This window comes from Gorilla gorilla, chromosome 5 (genome assembly GCF_029281585.2).
Source record: "Gorilla gorilla gorilla isolate KB3781 chromosome 5, NHGRI_mGorGor1-v2.1_pri, whole genome shotgun sequence".
Classification (NCBI taxonomy): Eukaryota; Metazoa; Chordata; class Mammalia; order Primates; family Hominidae; genus Gorilla; species Gorilla gorilla.
Genome location: NC_073229.2, coordinates 72,009,474 through 72,031,665, shown reverse-complemented (window position 1 = coordinate 72,031,665; position 22,192 = coordinate 72,009,474). Strand labels below are relative to the sequence as shown.

At 36.2% G+C, this 22,192-nt stretch overlaps 1 protein-coding gene across 9 annotated transcripts in view; it reads right to left on the bottom strand.

Annotated features, from left to right (window-relative positions):
- MLIP (muscular LMNA interacting protein) overlaps window positions 1-22,192 on the bottom strand; it is a 243,042-nt gene that overhangs the window by 29,393 nt on the left and 191,457 nt on the right. For 7 of the 9 annotated variants that reach the window (XM_055391124.2, XM_055391119.2, XM_055391122.2 and 4 more), the window contains one exon: window positions 7,056-7,259. The exons of the other annotated variants lie outside the window; for them this stretch is intronic. In XM_055391124.2, the coding sequence (XP_055247099.1) occupies window positions 7,056-7,259 (204 nt within the window). The remainder of the gene's footprint in view (window positions 1-7,055; window positions 7,260-22,192) is intronic. 9 annotated transcript variants of the gene reach the window in all.

Below are 22,192 nucleotides of genomic sequence, written 5' to 3'. Positions count from 1 at the left end.
TAGATTAGATACAATTTTAAAATATTAACCCACACACACAGACACATCTTTCTTCTGTACCCTTTCTTGTTTCAGCAATATACATAGTCCAAAGCATAATATATCAAAAATAAAGAAAATATCCTGAAGACTTTTATTTTGTTTTTGTTTGCTTTTGTGACACGGTCTCACTTTGTTGCACAGCCCAGAATGCAGTGGTACAATCACGGTTCAGTGCAGCCTTGACTTCCTGGGCTCAAACAATCCTCCCACCTCAGGCTCCTGAGTAGCTGGGACCACAGTTGCACGAAACCATGCCCAGCTAATTTTTTTTTTTTTTTTTAGAGACAGTCTCCCTATGTTGTCCAGGCTGGTCTCTGTCTCCTGGGCTTAAGCAATCCTCCCACCTTGGCTTCTCAAAGTGTTGTGATTACAGGCATGAGCCACCTTAAGTTTTAACAGCCAAAGTTTTGATCTGCAGGAGCCTGGGCTTCAAAATTAGATCATAAACATAAAATTTCATGAATATATATATATATATGTTTATACACATACATACAATATAAGTCATTGAGCCACATATACCTTCTCAGTCCTTAACGTTTAAGCAGCAACCATCCTCTGAATTTCAAACTACCTGTTTCTACTTTTCTTTGCCTCAGGGCTCTTTCTGGGGATTGATGCTGCCCCACCCCCTCTCCTCAACTAATGACTACCAGAATTTCCCTCCTCCAACCCTCAGACAGCAGGGCTCTGAGCTGTGTGTCCCTACAGCAGCTCCCAGAGTTCCCCAGCCCTATGAAGCTCCAGTTCCCCACAGTGGTCATCTGCTTGCTCACACACCCTTTACCAGATGCCTCTCCTTCTTGTCTCAGTCCCCACTCCCCTAACAGGCATTTCCTGGAATCACCTCCCAAAATAACTACTCATAAGTGATGGTCTTCTCAGAGAAAACCAAACAAAGGTACAATCACCCTCATTATTGATTATTCACAGCAGTTACGTCCTTAAAGCCTCCATGAGCATGGAAATCGTGAATACTAAACCATTTCTCCTGGGGAAAACCTGGATTAGGTTATTGCAAATCTCTGGTTACATTTTCATCAACCAATCAATAAATAACCTGTTTTATGGGTGTTTACTGTTTAAAGACACATATTAAATATATTATTAATTCATTAGCACCAAACTCATGGCCAACAGCACTATAACTCAAGCCTAAGAGTAGCTTACCTAACATACTTATTTTCTCTTTTAAGACACATCACAGCCTTCTTGAGCATAGGAACATTAGAAAGCCCTTCAACACTATGCTTAGGGGCCATTTTAAACAGCAAAATTACCAACAAAACACACAGAGATGCAAACAAAAACATGATACCGGAGAGAATGCAAAAAGGACAATTTTTTTTTTTCTTTTAGACTGAGTTTCTCTCTTATTGCCCAGGCTGGAGTATAATGGCGTGATCTCAGCTCACTGCAACCTCCGCCTCCCGGGTTCAAGCAATTATCCTGCCTCAGCCTCCTGAGTAGCTGGGATTACAGGTGTGCCACACCACACCCGGCTAATTTTTGTATTTTTAGTAGAGACGTGGTTTCACCATGTTGGCCAGGCTGGTCTCCAACTCCTGACCTCAGGTGATCCACCCGCCTTGGCCTCCCAAAGTGCTGGGATTACAGGTGTGAGCCACCGCACCTAGCTTTTAAAAAGGACAATTGTTTACAGCATGACAGCAAGAAAGCAGGGCATTGCCTTTTTCAACCTGAGCTGGGAACATAGAAGATTCGAATTTCTCCCTGTTCTGTGAATGTCCACAAATGACTAGAAGAGCAAACACAATGAGTGCTGATTTGGGGTTACAAATAAATTTTAGTGAGTAGATGAACTCACAAATACGAATGGTTTTGGAGTTCCCTATGGCAAAGGGGACACGAACAGAACAGAGAAAGATATGTAGGGCATCCAAGAGAATGGTTCTGAGATAGCTTCACAAAGTTCACCTTGCTCCCAGCAAGCAGGTAATAATGTTCTCCCATGTAAGCTGTAGGGGCACAAAAGTAACTGACCTACAGTTGATAAGGACATGCCATGCTAGTGAAGAAAAAAGAATGTAACCATGTATTATATGGCTCATGGTTATATAACAGAAAGGAATGAGAACACCACAAGAGAAGGTCAGATGCCCCCTGCCTCCACAACCCCACCCTACCTATGCTCCCAACACACTCCATCAGATCTGTGGAAACTGGATATAGCCTTCAATAAAAGAAATATCCTCAACTGAGTGACATTATTCTAAACGAACTGGTAAATCCATAAGTTGACTCAGATTTAGTCTTTACTTGAAATAGAAATAATCATAATAATTCAAGCATCTGGGGCTCCTAGTGAAAAAGTTAGGTAGTTGTAGAAATTGTTCATCATTAATAGATCTTTACTACCTTGCCTATACAGTGGGAAATAGCATATTATGTCACACCCTAGATAGACACCAAGACAAGCACAACAAATAAATACAAGATGACCTATAATATGCATGAGATGCCTTGGCACAGGAAAAGAGTATAGAAATTGAAAGGAGAAAACAAATCATTTTGAGTACTGATGCATGGAGAAATGTCACAAAAGAGGAGGGATAATTTAACTTGGACTTAAAGTACAAGAATGGTTTGTATAAGCAAGGAGAATATAGAAGAGTATTTTATATGGGAAAATGCATGAACAAGTAGAACAGTAAGGAATTTCCAAGGTGTGCCTAGAGGAAAATAAGAAAATCAGTTTAAGTAAAGTAAAAGAATAATAATAAAGACTAGTATGAGAAAATATAAGAATGCATTCAACTTGGTGAATGACTCAATATAAGGACAAAGCAGAAAAAGCATAAAGCATAACAGATGAATCAAGTTTTGAGTTTGGGGACTGAGAATTGTGATTTTCATGACAGAAGTAGAAAAGCCAGTGCAGAACTAGTTTGAGACAAAAATGAATGATGAGTTTGAGGTGACAACATGACATCCTAGGGGAAATGATAAGCAAGCAGCTAAAGATACGAAACTGAATCTCAGTGGAGAAGCAGAAGTGTAGATTTGAGACATCAGTACTAAGATAATCACTAAGGCCTGTGAGTGGGTAAATAGCTGAAGTGAGGCAATTAGAAAGAAGAGGTAGAGGAGCAAGAAGTGTCCACAAAGAAAGCAAAGAAGGAGCAGTCGGAAAGTTAGAATGTGCATACTATCCCAAGAGCAGAGTGAGGAGAGAAATGCAAGAGGAAATGATCAACTGTGTCAGGAAATTCAGCTGAATTTGCTGACAACCAGTTTACCCTTGACAGAGCAATTTCAGTAGAGTGGTAGAGGTGAAAGTCAGAATGCTTTCAAGAACGGGCTGAAGAGTGAGTTTGCAGAAAGGGGATGGAGATAGTGGCTATTGACCACTTTGAGAGAAAGAAAATTTTGAAACTGATAGATTTGCAGCATCATCAAGGAAAAGGATGAAGTGCTCCTTTTGTATTGTTTTATTTTGTTTTTTAGGCTTCTGCATACAAAGGGGAGGAATCCAATGGAGAAGAATGGACGATTTTGGAGAGCAGTAAGAATGACAATCCCAGAAAGCTTAGTGATAATAAGATCTAATTTTTATATGTTTTTCATTATCTTCAGGCACTTTTACACATATTTGTAAATTTTATTTTCATAATACTCTAATAAGGTAGGTACTATTATTATTCTCATTTTAAAAATGAGTAAACGGAGGCATTCAGAGGCTAAATGACTTGCCCAATATCACCATCTAAAAAGGGTTGGGTCAAGAAATAACCTCAGACAAAGGAACTAGAGGCATCATCCTCTTACCTGCTGGGCTATCTCACTTTCAAGGATAAAAGAATTTTTGCAATCTATCCTTCTGTCAAAGGGCTAATATCCAGAATCTACAAGGAACTTAAATAAATTTACAAGAAAAAAACAAACAACCCCATCAAAAAGCGGGCAAAGGATATGAACAGAAACTTCTCAAATGAAGACATTTATGCAGCCAACAAACATATGAAAAAAAGCTCATCATCACTGGGCATTACAGAAATGCAAATCAAAATCACAATGAGATACGATCTCATGCCAGTTAGAATGGTGATCATTAAAAAGTCAGGAAACAACAGAGGCTGGAGAAGATCTGCAGAGAGAAGAAATCTTTTACACTGTTGGTGGGAGTGTAAATTAGTTCAACAATTGTGGAAGACAGTAAGGCTATTCCTCAAGAATCTAGAACCAGAAATACCATTTGATCCAGCAATCCCATTACTGGGTATATACCCAAAGAATTATAAATCATTCTACTATAAAGACACATGCACACATATGTTTATTGCAGCACTATTCACAATAGCAAAGACTTGGAACCAACCCAAATGCCCATCAATGATAGACTGGATAAAGAAAATGTGGCACATAGACACCATGGAATACTATACAGTCATAAAAAGGGATGAGTTCATGTCTTTTGCAGGGACATGGATGAAGCTGGAAACCATCATTCTCAGCAAACTAACACAGGAACAGAAAAACAAACTCTGCATGTTCTCACTTATAAGTGGGAGTTGAACAATGAAAACACATGGACACAGAGAGGGGAACATCACACCCTGGGGCCTGTTGGGGGGTGGGGGGCTAGGAGAGGGATAGCATTAGGAGAAATACCTAATGTAGATGACGGGTTGATGGGTGCAGCAAACAACCGTGGCACATGTACACCTATGTAACAAACCGGCATGTTCTGCACATGTATCCCAGAACTTAAAGTATAATTAAAACAAAAAAAAGAAAAGAAAGTAAAAGGAATGACTTCCTTCATGAGGCTGCAAGGAAGTGAAGAAGGCAGTTGTACTGTTTTATTCCGGGATGAAAAGAAAGTACCTGAGCATCCTTATAGGATATGATGCACCCAGTTATAAAGTTCCCTCTTGAAAGTAAAAAAGGAAGGGAGGGATTAAGGTGAAGATTTAGGACATGAGGAGTTTGATTAAAACTTAGAAGAGAAGAGTGCACACTGCAGACTCAGCAGAAGAAGAATACAACCTGTTGAACACCTATTGTAGCCCAGCTGAAGAGGGACTCTAAAGACTGGTAAGACAAGTTCAGCATGGTTCTCCAGAGGGAAGGATGGGAAGATTTGAGTTTGGAGATAGGCCAGTAGGCAAAGCTGTAAGGTCAGACTTGGGAATTATGTTAGAGTATTGAAGAAAAGTTAATTAAATAACAGATTATGTCTTACAATTAAAGGCATTAAGTTATTTCAAGTAAAAAGAAAAAGTCCTGATAAATTAGTATGCTATTAACCCAATATCTAACAAACAATGTTTGTAAACATAGACATCAAATTGGTAATTCATGTACTTTAATAAGGCAATACAGATTCAAGACTAAGCAAGTGAACATTCCATTAAAAATGTTGTATTACTATCCTATTATTATTACTATTATTATTTTGGTTATGAATGGTTCTTTATTCAGTATCAACAAATCTCACACTCAGAAAGACAAAATCTATTATGAGGATTATGTGGACTGAAAATAGTTGTCTGATTTCACACAGCTTTTGTTCTTCTCAGCCTAACCAAACAAGACTGACATATGGATGAAATATAGTCTATCCTTGCTGAACAGTTCCAGAAAACACTTTCAAAATATCAAAAGAATGAGTTATATCATGTAACTGATATCTGTAAATTAAATCATAACCTTATCATATAGATGACAATTTATAAGAAAATGGTAATATTATTCTCAGAATTATTAACTCAAATAACTAAATGGATTTCATGGCTGTTGGCAAATATTAAATCAGAAAGAATTTCAAATAATATAAAATAATTTTTAAAATATTATACTTTCTCTCATATACTTATTTTCTAGACCAAGAGTGGGACACAAACAAAGGTCAGAAAAATGTCATATTGAATGTTGCCCAAAAACATTTTTTGGCAAAAAACTGATATTTTAAAATTTGTTTAATCAAAATTGATCATTCAGTTGTCATAGAAGCTATTAAATATAAAAATCTAATTTTCCCTTATATAATAGTGTTATAGTTTTTGCTTTTAGATGACTGTTTGCATTTAGACAGGGTTTATTGACATTTTTTTCTTTAAAAATGCCTCAGGCTCCAAGGAGTATTATCCAACTACATTCTGGAAGATGATCTTGATTGATTTCTAAGTATAGAGATGTATTTAACTGGAGGTAGATACCTTGTAGAATAAATGCTTTTAAACAGGATTTTGAATTTCACAAAAAGATTTAATTAAAGTTTAACCAGTTAATTATTTTAGGAAACTTTCAGGGTCTGAGCATCTGTACTAGCCAGGATGCCTTTATCAGAAGAGCAAAGGGCACTTATATGTAAGCCCCATGTAGTTTAATTGCTTGTTCCTAGAAAACATTTACGATTCAATTCCAAAGCCAACTATAAATATTTTTTATTTGTTTTGTATCATACACACTCAGACAGACAGACACACGCACACACACGCACACACACACTTCAGGCACATAACACTTCATTATTTTTTACACATCGCGTTACTATACACAGTGAAGCAGATAGGTACATTTTCAAGTAAAATGTGAATATTATTTTGCAGATACCCACAGTAATTCTAAGTCATTTTTTGCCCATTGACTCTAATTATAAGTGCCTCCTCAACCAGGCACTGTAATTTAAAGAAGCTTTTTAGGAACACTGAACTAAGACTAGAATATAAATTAATAATGGCATTTTGTGAGGTTTTGAAAAATGTCTTGGAATTTCCACCATGGAGTTAGAACATGAAACAGTGAAAAATACAAATCAGGGAATAACTTTGGAAAAATATATAAATGTTTATTATTTCCCAAGTTCAATTATTATCTGCTTATAAGGTAATGTGCTTTCACACAAATATTTAATATTCTTTATACATTTAGGTATTTAATATTTAAATATTCCTAACACATGTTTCCTCCACATTTAAGTTTTAAAAGTCAAGCGTAATGAAGGTTCACAGAACAGAATAGTCCTCATTTTGGGGAGGAGTTCTCACCTTGTTGCATGCGTTGTGACTGAGGAGGGTATGAGAATTCTCCTGTTCATCACTCAAGGAGAAGGACAGATGACTGAAGGGTCCTGGGGCAAGACAGTCAGCATGTGAGAGGGTCTGTGGATGCAGCAGTGACTTAGCAGGAGGATAGAGTTTAGTCTGATATAAAGGATGGAGCGAGACAGGCTTGGGAGGGACTGTTACATCCTGGTGGGGAAGAAGAAAGGCATAAGAGGATGTTAGCATAAAAAAGTCAAGCACGCTTGGAATTAGGTCTATGATAGACATAGGTCAGAATCTCTTACCAGTAAGAAGAAAACCTCTCCTCATGAGATGGTGTCCCTCATGAGACAACCGCTTTCAGTGTATATTGTGTGTCTCTTTCAAAAATTCCTTTCATTCCCTGCCTCCAGCCTCTTCTGCAGAACAAAACAAGTGCCTGCAGAATGTCTCCTGAAGGGCACCAGGTTTATTTTTGAAAGTATTAAGGGGAGATATCTGTAAGGAAGAAGATAATCCATCCAAAAGAAGTGGGCTGGGGTTAGGAACATCTTCATGGAAGAGGTAGGTAGTCATGGAAATTAATTTAAAGATGCTTGTGATTTGGTCTGGAAGAAATCGGGAAGTCAAGGGGAGGGCATTGTGGAAAATATTAAAGTGAGTGGAGGGGCAGAAGTACGAGGTTTAGTTCATGACATAATAAGTTTCGGAGTTGAGTTTGTCATGGATAAGGAATCAGGGAAGGGTGGGTCTGGAAAGAATGAATAAGGTCTTCAATTCTAGGCAATGTGTTGTTTTGGAGAGAAACTGGTGGTGCAACAAATAGAGGAGTGCAACTGCAAAGAAAGGAGGTTACGAGGCCTTAACTAAACTGGTTCTTCAACATGGAAAAACGATGAGTGGCTTTGAGGAAGTAGGAACTACTACATGAGGCCATGAATTATGTGAATGGAGCAAGGAAATCAAAAGAGTAAGAAGTCTTGAGGCTACAAAGAAAAGTTGCAAAAAGGGCCTACATACAGGTATATGTCTTCTACAAATCAAGGAAATACAAATATGTATCTTACTTTACACACACAGCACATGCATACTTATTATTTTAAAAAGATAGCATCTAGTAAAGACATGGAATCAATACAAATGCCTATCAATGATAGATTAGATAAAGAAAATGTGGTACATATACACGATGGAATACTATGTGGCCATAAAAAGGAACAAGATCATGTTCTTTGCAGAGACATGGATGGAGCTGGAAGCCATTATCCTCAGCAAACTAATGCAGGAACAGTAAAACCAAACACCACATGTTCTCCCTTATAAGTGGGAGCTGAAAAATAAGAACACATGAACGCATGGTGGGGGAACAACACATACTGGGGCTTGTCCAGGGTTGTGGGAAGAGGGAGAGCATCAAGAAGAATAGCTAATGGATGCTGGACTTAACACCTAGGTGATATGCTGACCCGTGCAGCAAACCACTATGGCACACGTTTACCTGTGTAATAAACCTAGACATCCTGCACATATACCCTGGAACTTAAAAGTTGAAGAAAAAATAAAAATTTAAATTTAAAATTTAAAAAGATAATATCCTGTTTACAATGTTCTGTGTCTTGTTTGATTTTTTTATTTGACAATTTTGGAATTTTTCTGTATCAGTACATGAAAGCTATTTATTTTCTACCAAGGCACGTTACTGAATTATCGTACTGATTGTAATTGTCGTTCACTTGATTCTCTTAGAAGTTTTGGGTCAATCCAAAAAAATCAATTCACCTAACAGAGTGATAAATTTGTCTCCTCTTTGCCAGTTATGATACTTTTCATTTCTTCCATTTGTCTAATTTCATTGGTTAATGCCTCTAACATTGAATGAAAATGAAATGAAAGCCATGTCAGTGGGTAGCTTTAATGGAACATATGCAGTACTTGTCCATTAAAGATGATTCTGACTTATAATTTTGTTTTATTTCTAAATCAAACATTTCATTGTTTTAGCAAGTAATTACATAAATTATTAATCAGTGTGAAAGTGATTAATATGGCAACTGAGTAGCAAACACAAGACTAACTATGTGAGAAAAGGACAGTGTTGTTATTGATAGTTGAAGGTGCTTAGGTAAAGTGGTTTGAACAGTCTCTGGCTTATACTCAGGCTTCAGTATCTTCTTGGAGGGTGTAAAAATCAATTCTCAGGTTGTCAGGGGGCAAGCCCATGGTGATCCATGGAAAGCAACGAATTCACCAAATGCGCTTATCTGGCGGAATCAAGTTCTATCCAATCAAGAGGAAAATGTTTGCAGAGAGTGTGCTACTCTGTGTTTTGTGCCTCTAAGTTCACTTTTGCCAATCTTCAGCTCTTAGGAGTAGGTCAAACCTGAATGTTTCTGTAGGATCAGGTGTTGTCCTCACTCTACCCAGGCAGCTGGGCAGGGAGGGAGAGCAGAATCTTATCAGCACTTGGACGAGCAAAAGAGAGCTAAGAACCTTGGCGAAGCTCCCTTGAGTACTGTCAGTTGCTAATACAATACAAAGATGAAAGGATTCTTAGTGGTTACAGCTTCAATATTTATGTTTCAATCTGTGCTAATTGCCTTCTATGTTTGTATACATTATGATCCTGTGATTCTCTTTAGCATAATCCTGGATATTTAATTTGCCTCTCTCTCCCATGTTCGATCTCCTGTTTCTTTTTTCTTTTTCTCTCCCTCTCTTTTTTTTTTTTTTTTTTTTTTTGAGACAGTCTCCCTCTGTCGCCCAGGCTGGAGAGCAGTGGCGCAATCTCGGCTCACAGCAAGCTCCGCCTCCGGGGTTCACGCCATTCTCCTGCCTCAGCCTCCCGAGTACCTGGGACTTACAGGCGCCCACCACCACGCCCGGCTAATTTTTTGTATTTTTAGTAGAGACAGAGTTTCACAGTGTTAGCCAGAATGATCTCGATCTCCTGAACTCATGATCCGCTCGCCTCGACCTCCCAAAGTGCTGGGATTGCAGGCGTGAGCCACTGCGCCCGGCCTGGATCTCCTATTTCTAATAGCCTGTGTCTTACATTTTTTTGGTTTTCCCTCGTATTGACTGGACCCTAAAGGAGCTTCCAGGGAAAATGGAGTATATGGAAGCCAATTTCCAATAACCTGCATGTTGAAAACTGACTTTCTTCTACTCTTACATTTGATCGTTTGAATATGAAATTCCAGGTTGGAAAATAATTTCTTTCAGAATTTTGAAAGTATTATTATACTGGATTATTTTATTGTCCAGTGTGGTTTAGAAGCCCAGCCATTTTGATTTCCGATTACTTGTAAATGACCCTTTTTGTTGTCCTCTCTCTCTGGAAGCACACAGGATTTCTTTTTGTCCTCAATAATCTGAAAATACCCCAGTATGCGCTTTGGCGTGGGTATATCTTCATCTACTTTTGTAGGAATTTGATGCTCTTTTATATGTAACATTTTGGAAAATTTTCATGAATTATTTTATCATTTCCTTCTCTTTTTCTTCTCTCTTCTCTTTCTGGATGTTGGACTTTTTTAGATAGTCCTCAAATTCTCATCTCATTTCCTTTTGCTCATCAGCTTGAGACGTTTAGTTAATTTGTCCTCTGTATAAGTCTGTTCTCATACTGCTATAAAGAACTATCTGAGACTCAGTAATTTATAAAGGAAAGAGGTTTAATTGACTCACAGTTCCACAGGCTGTACAAGAAGCATGGGTGGGAGGTCTCAGGAAGCTTATAATTATGGCCGAAGGGAAGCAAGCACATCTTACCATGGCGGAGCAGGAGAGTGAAGGGGAATTGCTACACATATTAAACAACCTGATCTCATGAGAACTCTCTCACTGTCATGACAACAGCAAGAGGGAAATCTGCCCCCATGATCCAATCACCTCACACCAAGTCCCTCCCCCAACACTGGAGATTACAATTCAACAAGAGATTTGGGTGGGGACACAGGGCCAAACCATATCATTCTCCAACTAAGGTGACCTAGGATAGAGAGGTTTCCCAGGAGTGGGAATTTTAGTGCTAAGACAAACTGCGATGAGTTAGTCACCCCACCTCCAACTTTTATATTGCATTCTTTGTTTCTGCAATCTTGTGTTTAATTTCCAAGAGGCCCTTTTATTTTCCAAGTATTCTTTTTTTTTTAGTATTCTGTTCCGATTTTATAGAGGCACTATCTTATCCATCTGTAAAAATATTGATGTTCTTGAGTTTTTTCTCTCTAAATAGTGTTTCCTCTGTTTTGTTTGTTTGTTTGTTTGTTTGTTTTATTTCCTGTTTGGTCATTTTTTTTTTTGGTTTGGTTTTCTGTTCATATTTCATATTGGAGGTCTTCCTCGGGTATCTGGATATCTTTAATTATCTGCTAATATTTTAGAGTCAGGAATTAAGAGCACTTTGGAAACTCTGAGCACATGGATCAGGCTATTTGAGTTTCACTGTACAGGGTAACCCAGTCTCAATAACTTGAGAGCTTTCCTCTTTGTATTGGTCAGATTCCTCAAAAAAGACATTTTCAATCTCCTGGCTAGAAGGCAAAGGCCTGGCTACAAGTGTTCTGAGATGTGAATAGAAGAGACAGTGCGTGTCGGCATTAACCCCTTATAGCATCACTTAGTCCCCTGTTTTCAGAAGAGCTCCACTGCTCTCCACTATGCCAGGAGGCCCCAGGCCAGAAATCCTGTTTTCCTCTCTCCAGCATGTGAATTATTATCTTAAAATGGTAGTTAATCAGTCAAGAAGAAATATGAATTTGGGGATCGCTACTTCTTAAATAGCTTTTACCTTTTCTTCCTTTTTTCAGCTACCATTTCTTTACCTTCCTTTCAGAGGTATCAAGCACCTCCAAATCCTAAGCCTTCTGAGAACTCTAACATAGAAATGGAATCAGTACTTGGCTTTCTCCCTGGCCAGCCTAGGATTTAGTTTTCTTGGGTTGCTATGTCAGCTTTTCCTCATCAGGATATTTTTCTGCCTCTAAAATTTTATTGCTGTGTCTCCTCTTCTTACTTCCCATACTTGTAGACTATATCTTTACAATACATCTTTACAATAATTTTAAGGAAATATTGGGAAGGAGCATATTTAGAGGCGTTATTCAATCCACCATCCCTTACTGAAAGTCCTTAAGGGTTCTGTTTTGTTTATTTAATAAAGATGGCACTTAAAGTCTAAGGAGACAATTACATTATTTTCCCCTTGCATTAAATCCCACTTGGTGAGGACACAGCACTCTTTAATGTTCTACTGGGTTCTGTTTCCTACTAAATTGAGATATCTGCAGTCATATTTATAACTGAGTTTGGGCTGAAGTTTCCTTTTCGTGCAACTTCTGCTGGGTTTTATAACAATGTTACACTTGCTACAGAAAATTATTTAGAAGATATGCTTGCATTACTATAGTCTACAACCCTCTGCTATTAGAGTTGTCGTCATGAACTGCATAATGACATTTCAGCCAACAACGAACTGCATATACAACGGTGGTCCCACTTTTACTGAATCTTTTCAATGTTTAGATATGCTTAGATTCACAAATACTTACCACTGTGTGACAGTTGCCTACAGTATTCAGTACAGTACTGTGCTGTACAGGTTTGTAGCCTAGGAGCAATAGGCTATACTATACCCTATAGCTTAGGTGTGTAGTAGGCTATACCATCTAGGCTTGTGTAAGGTAAAATATATGAGGCTTGCGCAGAAAAGAATTCCCCTAACTAGTACAGTTGCTATGGAAAACAGCGTGGAGATTCCTTAAAGAACTAAAAGTAGAACTCCCATTTGATCCAGCAATCCCACTACTGGGTATCTACCCAGAGGAAAAGAAGTCATTATTCAAAAAAGATGCTTGCACACACATGTTTATAGCAGCACAATTCACAATTGCAAAATCATGGAACCAACCCAAATGCCCATCAATCAACGACTGGATAAAGAAACTGTGGTATATATACACTATAGACAACGGAATACTACTCAGCCGTAAAAAGGAGTGAATTAACAGCATTTGCAGTGACCTGGATGAGACTGGAGACTATTATTCTAAGTGAAGTAACTCAGTAATGGAAAATCAAACATCATATGTTCTCAGTGATATGTGGGAGCTAAGCTATGAGGATGCAAAGGCCTAAGAATGATACAATGGACTTTGGGGACTTGGGGGAAAGAGTGCAAGGGGGTCGAGGGATAAAAGACAACATATAATGGTGCAGTATATACTGCTCGGGGGATGGGAGAACCAGGGTCTCACAAATCACCACTAAAGAACTTACTCATGTAACCAAATACCACCTATACCCCAATAACTTATGGAAAAATAAAATAATAATAATAATAAAAGAATTCCCCTAAGGATGGATTTCTCAGAATGTATTTCCATCGTTAAGCAACACATAACTGAATTTGTTCCTTAAAAGATTGTTCGAATTTCCCTGGGAATCTATTTGTGACCTGGAGCTTTTTGAGGGTAACTTTTCATTTTTTTTTTCAGTTTTTCTTTTGGTAATTGGTTTACTGGAGTTTTATTTTTATATTTTTCTAGGTATTTTTGCTATAAAGTATTTATTTCCTGTGGATTTCCTAATTCACTTGCATAAGGGTGAGAGAAGCAGTGTCGTATTTTGTGTCCTCTATATTGTTAGTTATTTTCATGTTTATTTCTCATTTTGTATTTTATATTTTCTCCCTTTTTATTGATCTGTTTAACTAACAGTTTGCTATTTTGCACTTTTTTCAAAGAATACATGCTATTATGAGTTTTACAACTGTTCTGCTTTCTAGCTATTTATTGTTTTCTAATCCTATAAAGTCCTTTTCATTTATTTTCTTATGCAAAGAATAAGGATTTTCTCCTTAAATAATGTTTCCTCTAAATATTTGTTTTATTTTTGTTTTTAAATTTTCCAAATTGAATGCTTACTTGGTTGACCTTTATTACTCTTCTTATTCATTTAGCATTTTTACATTATAAATTTCCTTTCAAGGACTATTTTAACTATATCTTATCAGTTCTAATAGACAATAATTTGAAAAATGATTTCATTAGCTTACTTTTCCAGATAGAAATTTTATTTTCTATTTTTTCGAGTTAGATCTTCTTTTTACTTTTTAAAAGGCTTAGTTTTAATATAATTACAAAGTAATATAAGCTTATTATACAAAGATCAGAAGTCGTATGCAAGCCAAAAAGACAATATTAAAAATACTCTCAGTGAATCCAAAGAAATTTTTCAAACACCCTTTTTTGAAGGTATCACATTTTGTGATTTCAAAGTATATTACAAAGCCATAGTAATCAAAACAGTATGGCACTGTCATAAAAGCAGACTATAGACCAGTGGAACAAAAATAAATCTACCCATTATGGTTGGACAACTAATCTTTAACAAGGTGAAAGGATAGTCTCCTCAATAAACGGTGTGGTGAAAACTGTATGTCCTCATGCAGAAGAATGAAACTGGATCCTTATTTCACACAATATACAAAAATCAACTCAAAATGGATTAAACACATAAACATAAGATTCAAAACTGTATAACTACTAGAAGCAAACGAAAAAAAGCTTCTGCTTGACATTGTTGTGGGTAATGTTTTTGTTTGTTTGTTTGTTTGTTGATATGACAGCAAAAGAACAGACACCAAAAGCAAAAATAGATAAGTGGGATTGCAACAAACTTAAAAAAATCTCTACAGCAAAGGGAACATTCAACAGTGTGAAAAGGCAACCTACAGTATATAGGAAGAAAATATTTGCAAACTGTATATATAAAAGATTAACATCCAAAATATATGTATTTCAAAAAAACCTCATACAACTCAATACCAAAAAAGCACAAATAACTCAATTAAAAAATGGGCAAGGGACCTGAATAGATATTTTTCAAAAGAAGATATAGCCAATGAGCATATGAAAAGACCAACAGGTATATGAAAGGGTGCTCAACATCACTAGTCATCAGGGAAATGCAAATCAAAACCACCATGAGCTATCATATCACACCTGTTGGAATGAGTATTAGCAATAGGAATGAGTGTTGGTCAGAATGCAGAAAAAAGAGAACACTTGTACACTGTTGGTGGGAATGCTAATTGGTAAGTCAGTAAGGAAAACAGTATGAAGTTTCCCCCCAAAATTTAAAATATGGCTACCATAAAAATGCATCATTCCCACTTCTGGGTATATCATCAAAGGAAATTAAATCAGTGTCTTGAAGAGATATCTGTACTTTCATGTACACTGCAGAACTATAGCCAAGAAATGGGAATAAACTAGATGTGTATTGACAGGTAAGTGGATAAAGGAAAGGTGGTATAATACATAAATACATATAATGGAATATTAATCAGCCTTAAACAACAAGGAAATCCTGCCATCTGTGACAATATGAATTAACCTGGAGGACATTATGTTAAGTGAAATAAACCAGACACAGAAAGACAAATAGTGCAATACATAACTTAAATGTGAAATCCAAAATAGTCAAACTCATAGAAGGCAGAGAGTAGAATAGTGATTACCAGGGGCAGAGGGGAGGGGAAAATGGGTCACTGTTAGTCAAAAGGTACAAAGTTTCAGTTACCAAAGATGAATAACTTCTGGAGATCTAATGAATGGCAATATTAATATAACTAACAATAGTGTACTCTATACTCTGTAGGCTTGATTGCTAAGAGGGCAGATCCTAAATATTCTTACCACAACAATAATAGTATAATAATGTTAATTGCATGAGGTGATAAATATGCTAGCTTGATTGTGGTGATCACTTCACAATACATACATGTATCAAAACATCAAGTTTTTTACCTAAAATATACACAATTTTTAATTGTCAATTATACCTCAATAAAGTTAGAGAATAAAAGAAGAAAAACACAGAAATTTTATTCTGAATTTCCTCTTTGATAAAGTTTCATGAAAAAGCAAAATTTTCAATTTACAAATGTCAGAAACTTTTTATGTTTTCTAACTTTGTTATTAATTTACAAGTTCTTTGTGATCAGATAAATTTGTGTATATTGCTTCCATCTTGGCAATTAATAGGTTTTCTTTTTTAGCTTAATGTATAGTCAGTTTTTATGAGAGTTCCACAGATATTAAAAAGAGTAATATTTTGTTTTGTTTGCAGGATAGAGTCTGAATATATATAAATTAGATTTACTCAAGATGATCTACTTTTACCTATTTTTTATTTAATCTACGATAAACTGAAAAAATGAGTCAACAAAATATTTTACCAATAATATATTTTCACTTTTTCCAGATCTTATCTCCTGCTTTTGCCTTATGAAGATTGATATTACATTTTGATTTTTCATATTCTAATGACTGTATTTTCCTTGTAAATGCCATCTTTTAGCATTATAAGGGGGTCTTATGTGTCTTGCTTAAGGAACTTTTAGCCTGAATTCAACCTGCCCATTTTGCAGATTATGATCTCTCCTTTTTTTTAATTTGTGGTAGGTATCTGGAATACTCTGTCACTTTTCAACTGTTCACTACACTTTGTTTTAAAAGTCTCAAGTTAAATATTAATTTTGTTTGTTATTCACTCTGGAGTTCTTTTTTTCCTTTTGTATTTTATTTATTTCCATAGCAAATGAATTTCCTGGACGAGATGTTTTTCCAACAGGTTCATACAGGGAAAGGACCACTACCTGGGATTATCTTTGTGCCCAGGGTTTGGGGTATGAGTTGGTTTAGCCTCTACTTCTAAAATAATGAAGACTATCATCAGCTATACAGCAATTTCCATGGCAACTTGTCTGTGCCAAGGCTGCCACAGAGAGATAGAGCATTAAATCAGGAACCCCACTTGTATTTCTCAAAAACAAGCCTTTCTAATGCATCTTGAAGTTTGTTACTTTTTAAAATAATTTGCCATGACTTGAGAAACTCCAAATGATCCCAAAGATTTTCATAGTCCTTCTCATGAATAGAGTTTTATTATTGTAAAGAATCCTCTACGTGTGTGTGTGTGTGTGTGTGTATCTCCTTTGTCATTATAGGTTACCTATAAATGTTGATGTAACTGCAACCTCATAGTACAATCATTAATGTAGCCCATTGCTATTATACCTCCAGAATTTTCTCATAAAACAGTGTTTTTATTAAAGAAGTCACTTACTTTAGAGAACAAATTTTTTATTATTTATTTTTCCCTTCAGAATCCAAAATGTCACTTTCCGTGTATTTCATATATTTCAAATGTCACTTTCTGTATATTTTATATTTAGAAAACAAATGTTATAAACTGAGAATATTTTAAAATCTATACTTTGATCCAACTGCATAATAAAACTCCCATATTGGGAGTAATTGGCTCATTACTCACTTTTTCAGATCTTCAAAGGTGTTTTCTATGCATTTTCTAATGGCATTTAATTACAAAGGAATAAATTTCAGTTCATCATTCTATTGTTATTATTCTGCAATAAATACTTCAGCAGGAAGAACACACGTATCCCCAGCTGAATTGGGTTTTTCATTTTTTCCCTATTAAGATTCTTCAAAAGAGAATTTTATCATTTACTTCAGTAAAACTTTACACTGTAATATTGAGTACCTTGTGTCTTTAAACAGTACTGAAAATTGCACAGCTTCATGACCTTGGATGCCGGTTTTGTTAATGTCTTATCAAGTATGATGCCATAATGCAATTATTAGTTAAAACTCAAGGCAAAAATATAAACTTAAGGACAGGTATATTCATAATAAAAGCAGATATAAAACTATATTTTAAATTGTTTTAATCATTTCAAAAAATAACCTACTTCTTATCAAATTCAAGTAGATTTTCAGGGTTTAAAATGGATACGTATGTCTGATGACAAGCTTATGTTAGACATAGATATGGTGTCACCTTTGCTATTTCTTGTTGCTTGTGCTTGTATCAGCAGTGGTATAGTCAATCTAGATTATCTTGCCGAAGGTTTTTTTTAAAAAAGTCATTTGCTTATTTTAAGATGACTATTTTCTTTAAAAATAGTTAAAAATGATAAATCGTATGTCTAGCTAACTGGGCACACATAATGCAATAAGATACAACAGGCTTAAGGAATGGCCAACTGAGGGCTCACTGTCCATCACCCCAAGTTAGAAAGGCCTGACACTTTTCCAAGGAATCTCATTTAGAATATATATGAGTTGTAACTATCTAGCATTCAGACCTACAAAGGAGACCCATGTAAACCTATATAAATCAGCAAAGCTTAGAATCTTTCTTGTTATTTTATGTTAGAAGTTGGCAAACATTTTCCTGTAAAGTTCCCATCAGTACATATTGAAGGCTTTGCAAACCATAAATCTGTCACAATTACTCAATCCTAACATAGTAACATGAAAGCAGCCTTAAACAATAGATACATACAGTCATGCACTGCATAAAGATGTTTTGGTCAGCAGACCATATATGTATTGGTGGTCCCATAAGATTAACATGGAGCCGAAAAATTCCTATTGCAGAGTGATGTCTTGTGATCCTGACCCTGCCTAGGCTAACTTGTGTACTTGTGTTTGAGAAAAAAAAAAAAAAAAAAGTTTAAAATGTAAAAAAAAAAAAAGAAAAAAAATCCAGCAAATTTTAAAATAGAGAAAAAGCTTATAGATTAAGGATATAAATAAAAAATATTTTTGTACAGCTGCATAATGTGTTTGTATCTTTTTATTTTTATTTTTATTTTTTATTTTTATTTTTTTTGAGACGGAGTCTCGCTCTGTCCCCAGGCTGGAGTACAGTGGCGTGATCTCGGCTCACTACAAGCTCCACCTCCCGGGTTCACACCATTCTCCTGCCTCAGCCTCCCGAGTAGCTGGGACTACAGGCGCCCGCCACCATGCCCGGCTAATTTTTTTTTGTATTTTTGGTAGAGACAGGGTTTCACCATGTTAGCCAGGATGGTCTTCATCTCCTGACCTCATGATCCGCCTGCCTCAGACTCCCAAAGTGCTAGGATTACAGGTGTGAGCCACCGCACCTGGCCTGTGTTTGCATTTTGTTTATTATAAGAGTCAAAAAGTTTAAAAACTTCAAGTTTATTAAGTAAAAAATTACAGTAAGCTGAGGTTATTATTGAAAAAAGAAAATGTGGCCAGTCGTGGTGGCTCACACCTGTAATCCCAGTACTTTGGGAGGCTGAGGTGGGCAGATCACCTGAGGTCAGGACTTCAACACCAGCCTTGCCAACATGGCAAAATCCCATCTCTACTAAAAATACAAAAAACTATGTATGATGGCGTGCACCTGTAGTCCCAGCTACCGGGAGGCTGACACAGGAGAATCGCTTGAACCCAGAAGATGAAGGCTGCAGTGAGCCAAGATCGCACCACTGCCTTCCAACCTGGGCAACAGAGCAAGACTCCATCTCAAAAAAATATTAATAAATTTAGTGTACTCTAAGTGTTCCTAAAGTCTACAATAATGTACAAGTAATGTCCTAGGCCTTCACGTATACTCGCCACTCACTCACTGATTCACCCAGAGCAACCTCCATTCATGGTAAGTGCACTATACAGGTGTTCCTTCTTTTATTTTTTATATTGTATTTTCACAGTACCCTGTCTATGATCAGATATGTTTAGATACACAAATAGTTACCATTGTGTTACAATTGCTTACAGTATTCAGTACAGTAATGTGCTGTACAGGTTTGTAGCCCAGCAGTAATAGCCTATACCACATAGCCTAGGTGTAATGGGCTACACTGTCTGGATTTGTGTAATTCCCTCTGATGTTCACACAATGACAAAATCACCTAATGATGCATTTCTCAAAACATATCCCATTCTTAAGTGACACATAACTGAAATAGGCAAGGCCATGTTCCAATAATACTTTATTTATAAAAACACTGGTGAGCCAGGTTTGGCCCACAGACCATAGCTTGTGACCCCTGTTTGAGATTTGCTTCAAAATACACTAATGGCATCTCTATCATGTCTAACTTGTGCCCGACTTCCACCCCAGCAAATTATCTTGAGGTTGGTACCTAATACTTTAGAGATCTCTATTCTAAATGATTCTTGAAAATGAACATCACTCTATCCTGCTTTAGCATGCAATACATGAATCTTTTAATGTTTTAGTTTCTGAGGGATGTACAGGGATCATAAAACAGTCTTGGACATGTTTCCATCAATGAGATAGGTAACATAGTTATTTCTGATAAAATGCTTTAAACCACTTTTTAGTCACTTGAGAATTGTCCTCTTTCAATTTCAGTATACATAGAACTAATTTTTCAAAAAAAGGCTTTACTGAGGAGCTTGATTTTTGAAAAGAATTAATTATTTTTGAGATGATACTATCATATACTACAAAACTTCAAGAAGACAGGAACTTATGAAGCAAGTAATATCTTTGTTTGTTAAAGAAAAATTAGCAGACAAATATGCAGTGAATATATTAATTTAGCTCTGCTTAACTGACAGACACATCAGAAAATTAGTGTTATAGCCATATCTGATGCATTTGGTGCTCTATAAAAAGCCTACTTTCTACTCAACCATCAAATCATACTGTTTAACTTCAAAAACTGTTTCCATTGCAACATCAAAGGGCGTTTTAAGGCATTTTGAGCTCTTCTTATTAAAGCCTGCACATCTGAAATGCTTTTGTTCCATCCTGGCATTTTAAAGTCACTTCCTTTCCTGTGGTTTGGAAGTGAAGGGTGAAAATTCACTTTCTCTTCACTCATGCTGTCCCCTCTTCACGCTGCGGTTTTCTGTCTGAGTACAAGACACCTTTGTGAACTCAGAGTACCATAGGTAAAATTACTGGAGCCTTTCACTCCATCCTGTCTTCCATCTTCCCACCTCTTTGGTAAAGCAACATTTATTTTTAAATGCAGCATTTATTTTCAGCTTTCCTTTGCTGTCTAGAACTTACAGCAGTTTAAAATCAGAGCCATAGCATTTTTGCTACAGTTTTAATTTAAATCAACACCTTGCTAATAAAATCATGAACAGTAGTAATATTTTCTTAAAGAGCGACCCCTTTATCTAAAGACATCAACACTTTACAGACAGCATCACAGAAACCCCATGTTACTAAGAAAGAAGAGATTGTGATTATCTACATTTCACTAAGATAAAGCCAATATAAATTGGTTTTGATTATATGGCATATCTTCTTGCTTAGAAACCCAAATTTTGGAGAATCCATATGCATTTTTTCAAACAGACATATTTAAAGCAACACATGTATTTTGAATCCTGATTTGAACCAAGAAAATTTGAACTTGTGAAGTATGAAAAATTTAGCATATGCTTAGCTATTTGAAATCCTCTATATAAAAAAAGATTTTTAATAATCACAACATAATTTTTAAGATAGAATTTAGATAACTTAGTGCTTAAAGTGTATGGTTGTCTGACAGCAAGTTTCACAGAACAGATGGCATGGATCAGCATGGAAGTATCTGATGGAGGTACACTCAAGGGGAAAGAAAAAAAAATACTCCACAATCAATCACAGTGAGCAGCAGAGGACTACAATGCTGAGTTTTACGTTTTTCTATACATATAGTTTGATTCTGGTCTTTTATTTCCCATGTGGAGGTGTTTAGGACGGAGGAGCAGTTAAAATTGACGAAGTCAAAAGTAACATAGAAAATAGGCTTCTACAATTGCTCATAATGGAAGAGAGAAAGAAGACAATATATTCGGTTGACCCTTTAGCAGGAAATCAACCCCTTTCTTCCAAAACTGCAGTGATTCTAAAGGAAATGATAACAAGAAACATTTAAGTCTTTAGAGCCCTTTGATGGTGAGTATTTCATTCAACCATTGCAGTATCATTCTTAACAATTAGATATGGCAACAACCAAAGTGTCTGTTGATGGATAAATGAATAAATAAAACGTGTTAAACAATGCAATATTATTCAGCCTTAAAAAAGAAAGAAACCCTGCCATTTTCAATAACATGAATGAATTCCAAATATATTATGCCAAGTGAAATTAGCCAGTCACAAAAGGACAAATATTACGTGATCTCACTTTAGTGGAATCTAAAATAGTCAGAATTACAGAAGCAAAGAGTAGAATGGTGGTTGCCAGGGGTTGGAATGGACTTTTGGTTGAAATGGATGTTTTGTTGTTTTGAATCTATTATTGTCTTAATAAGGGATTTAAG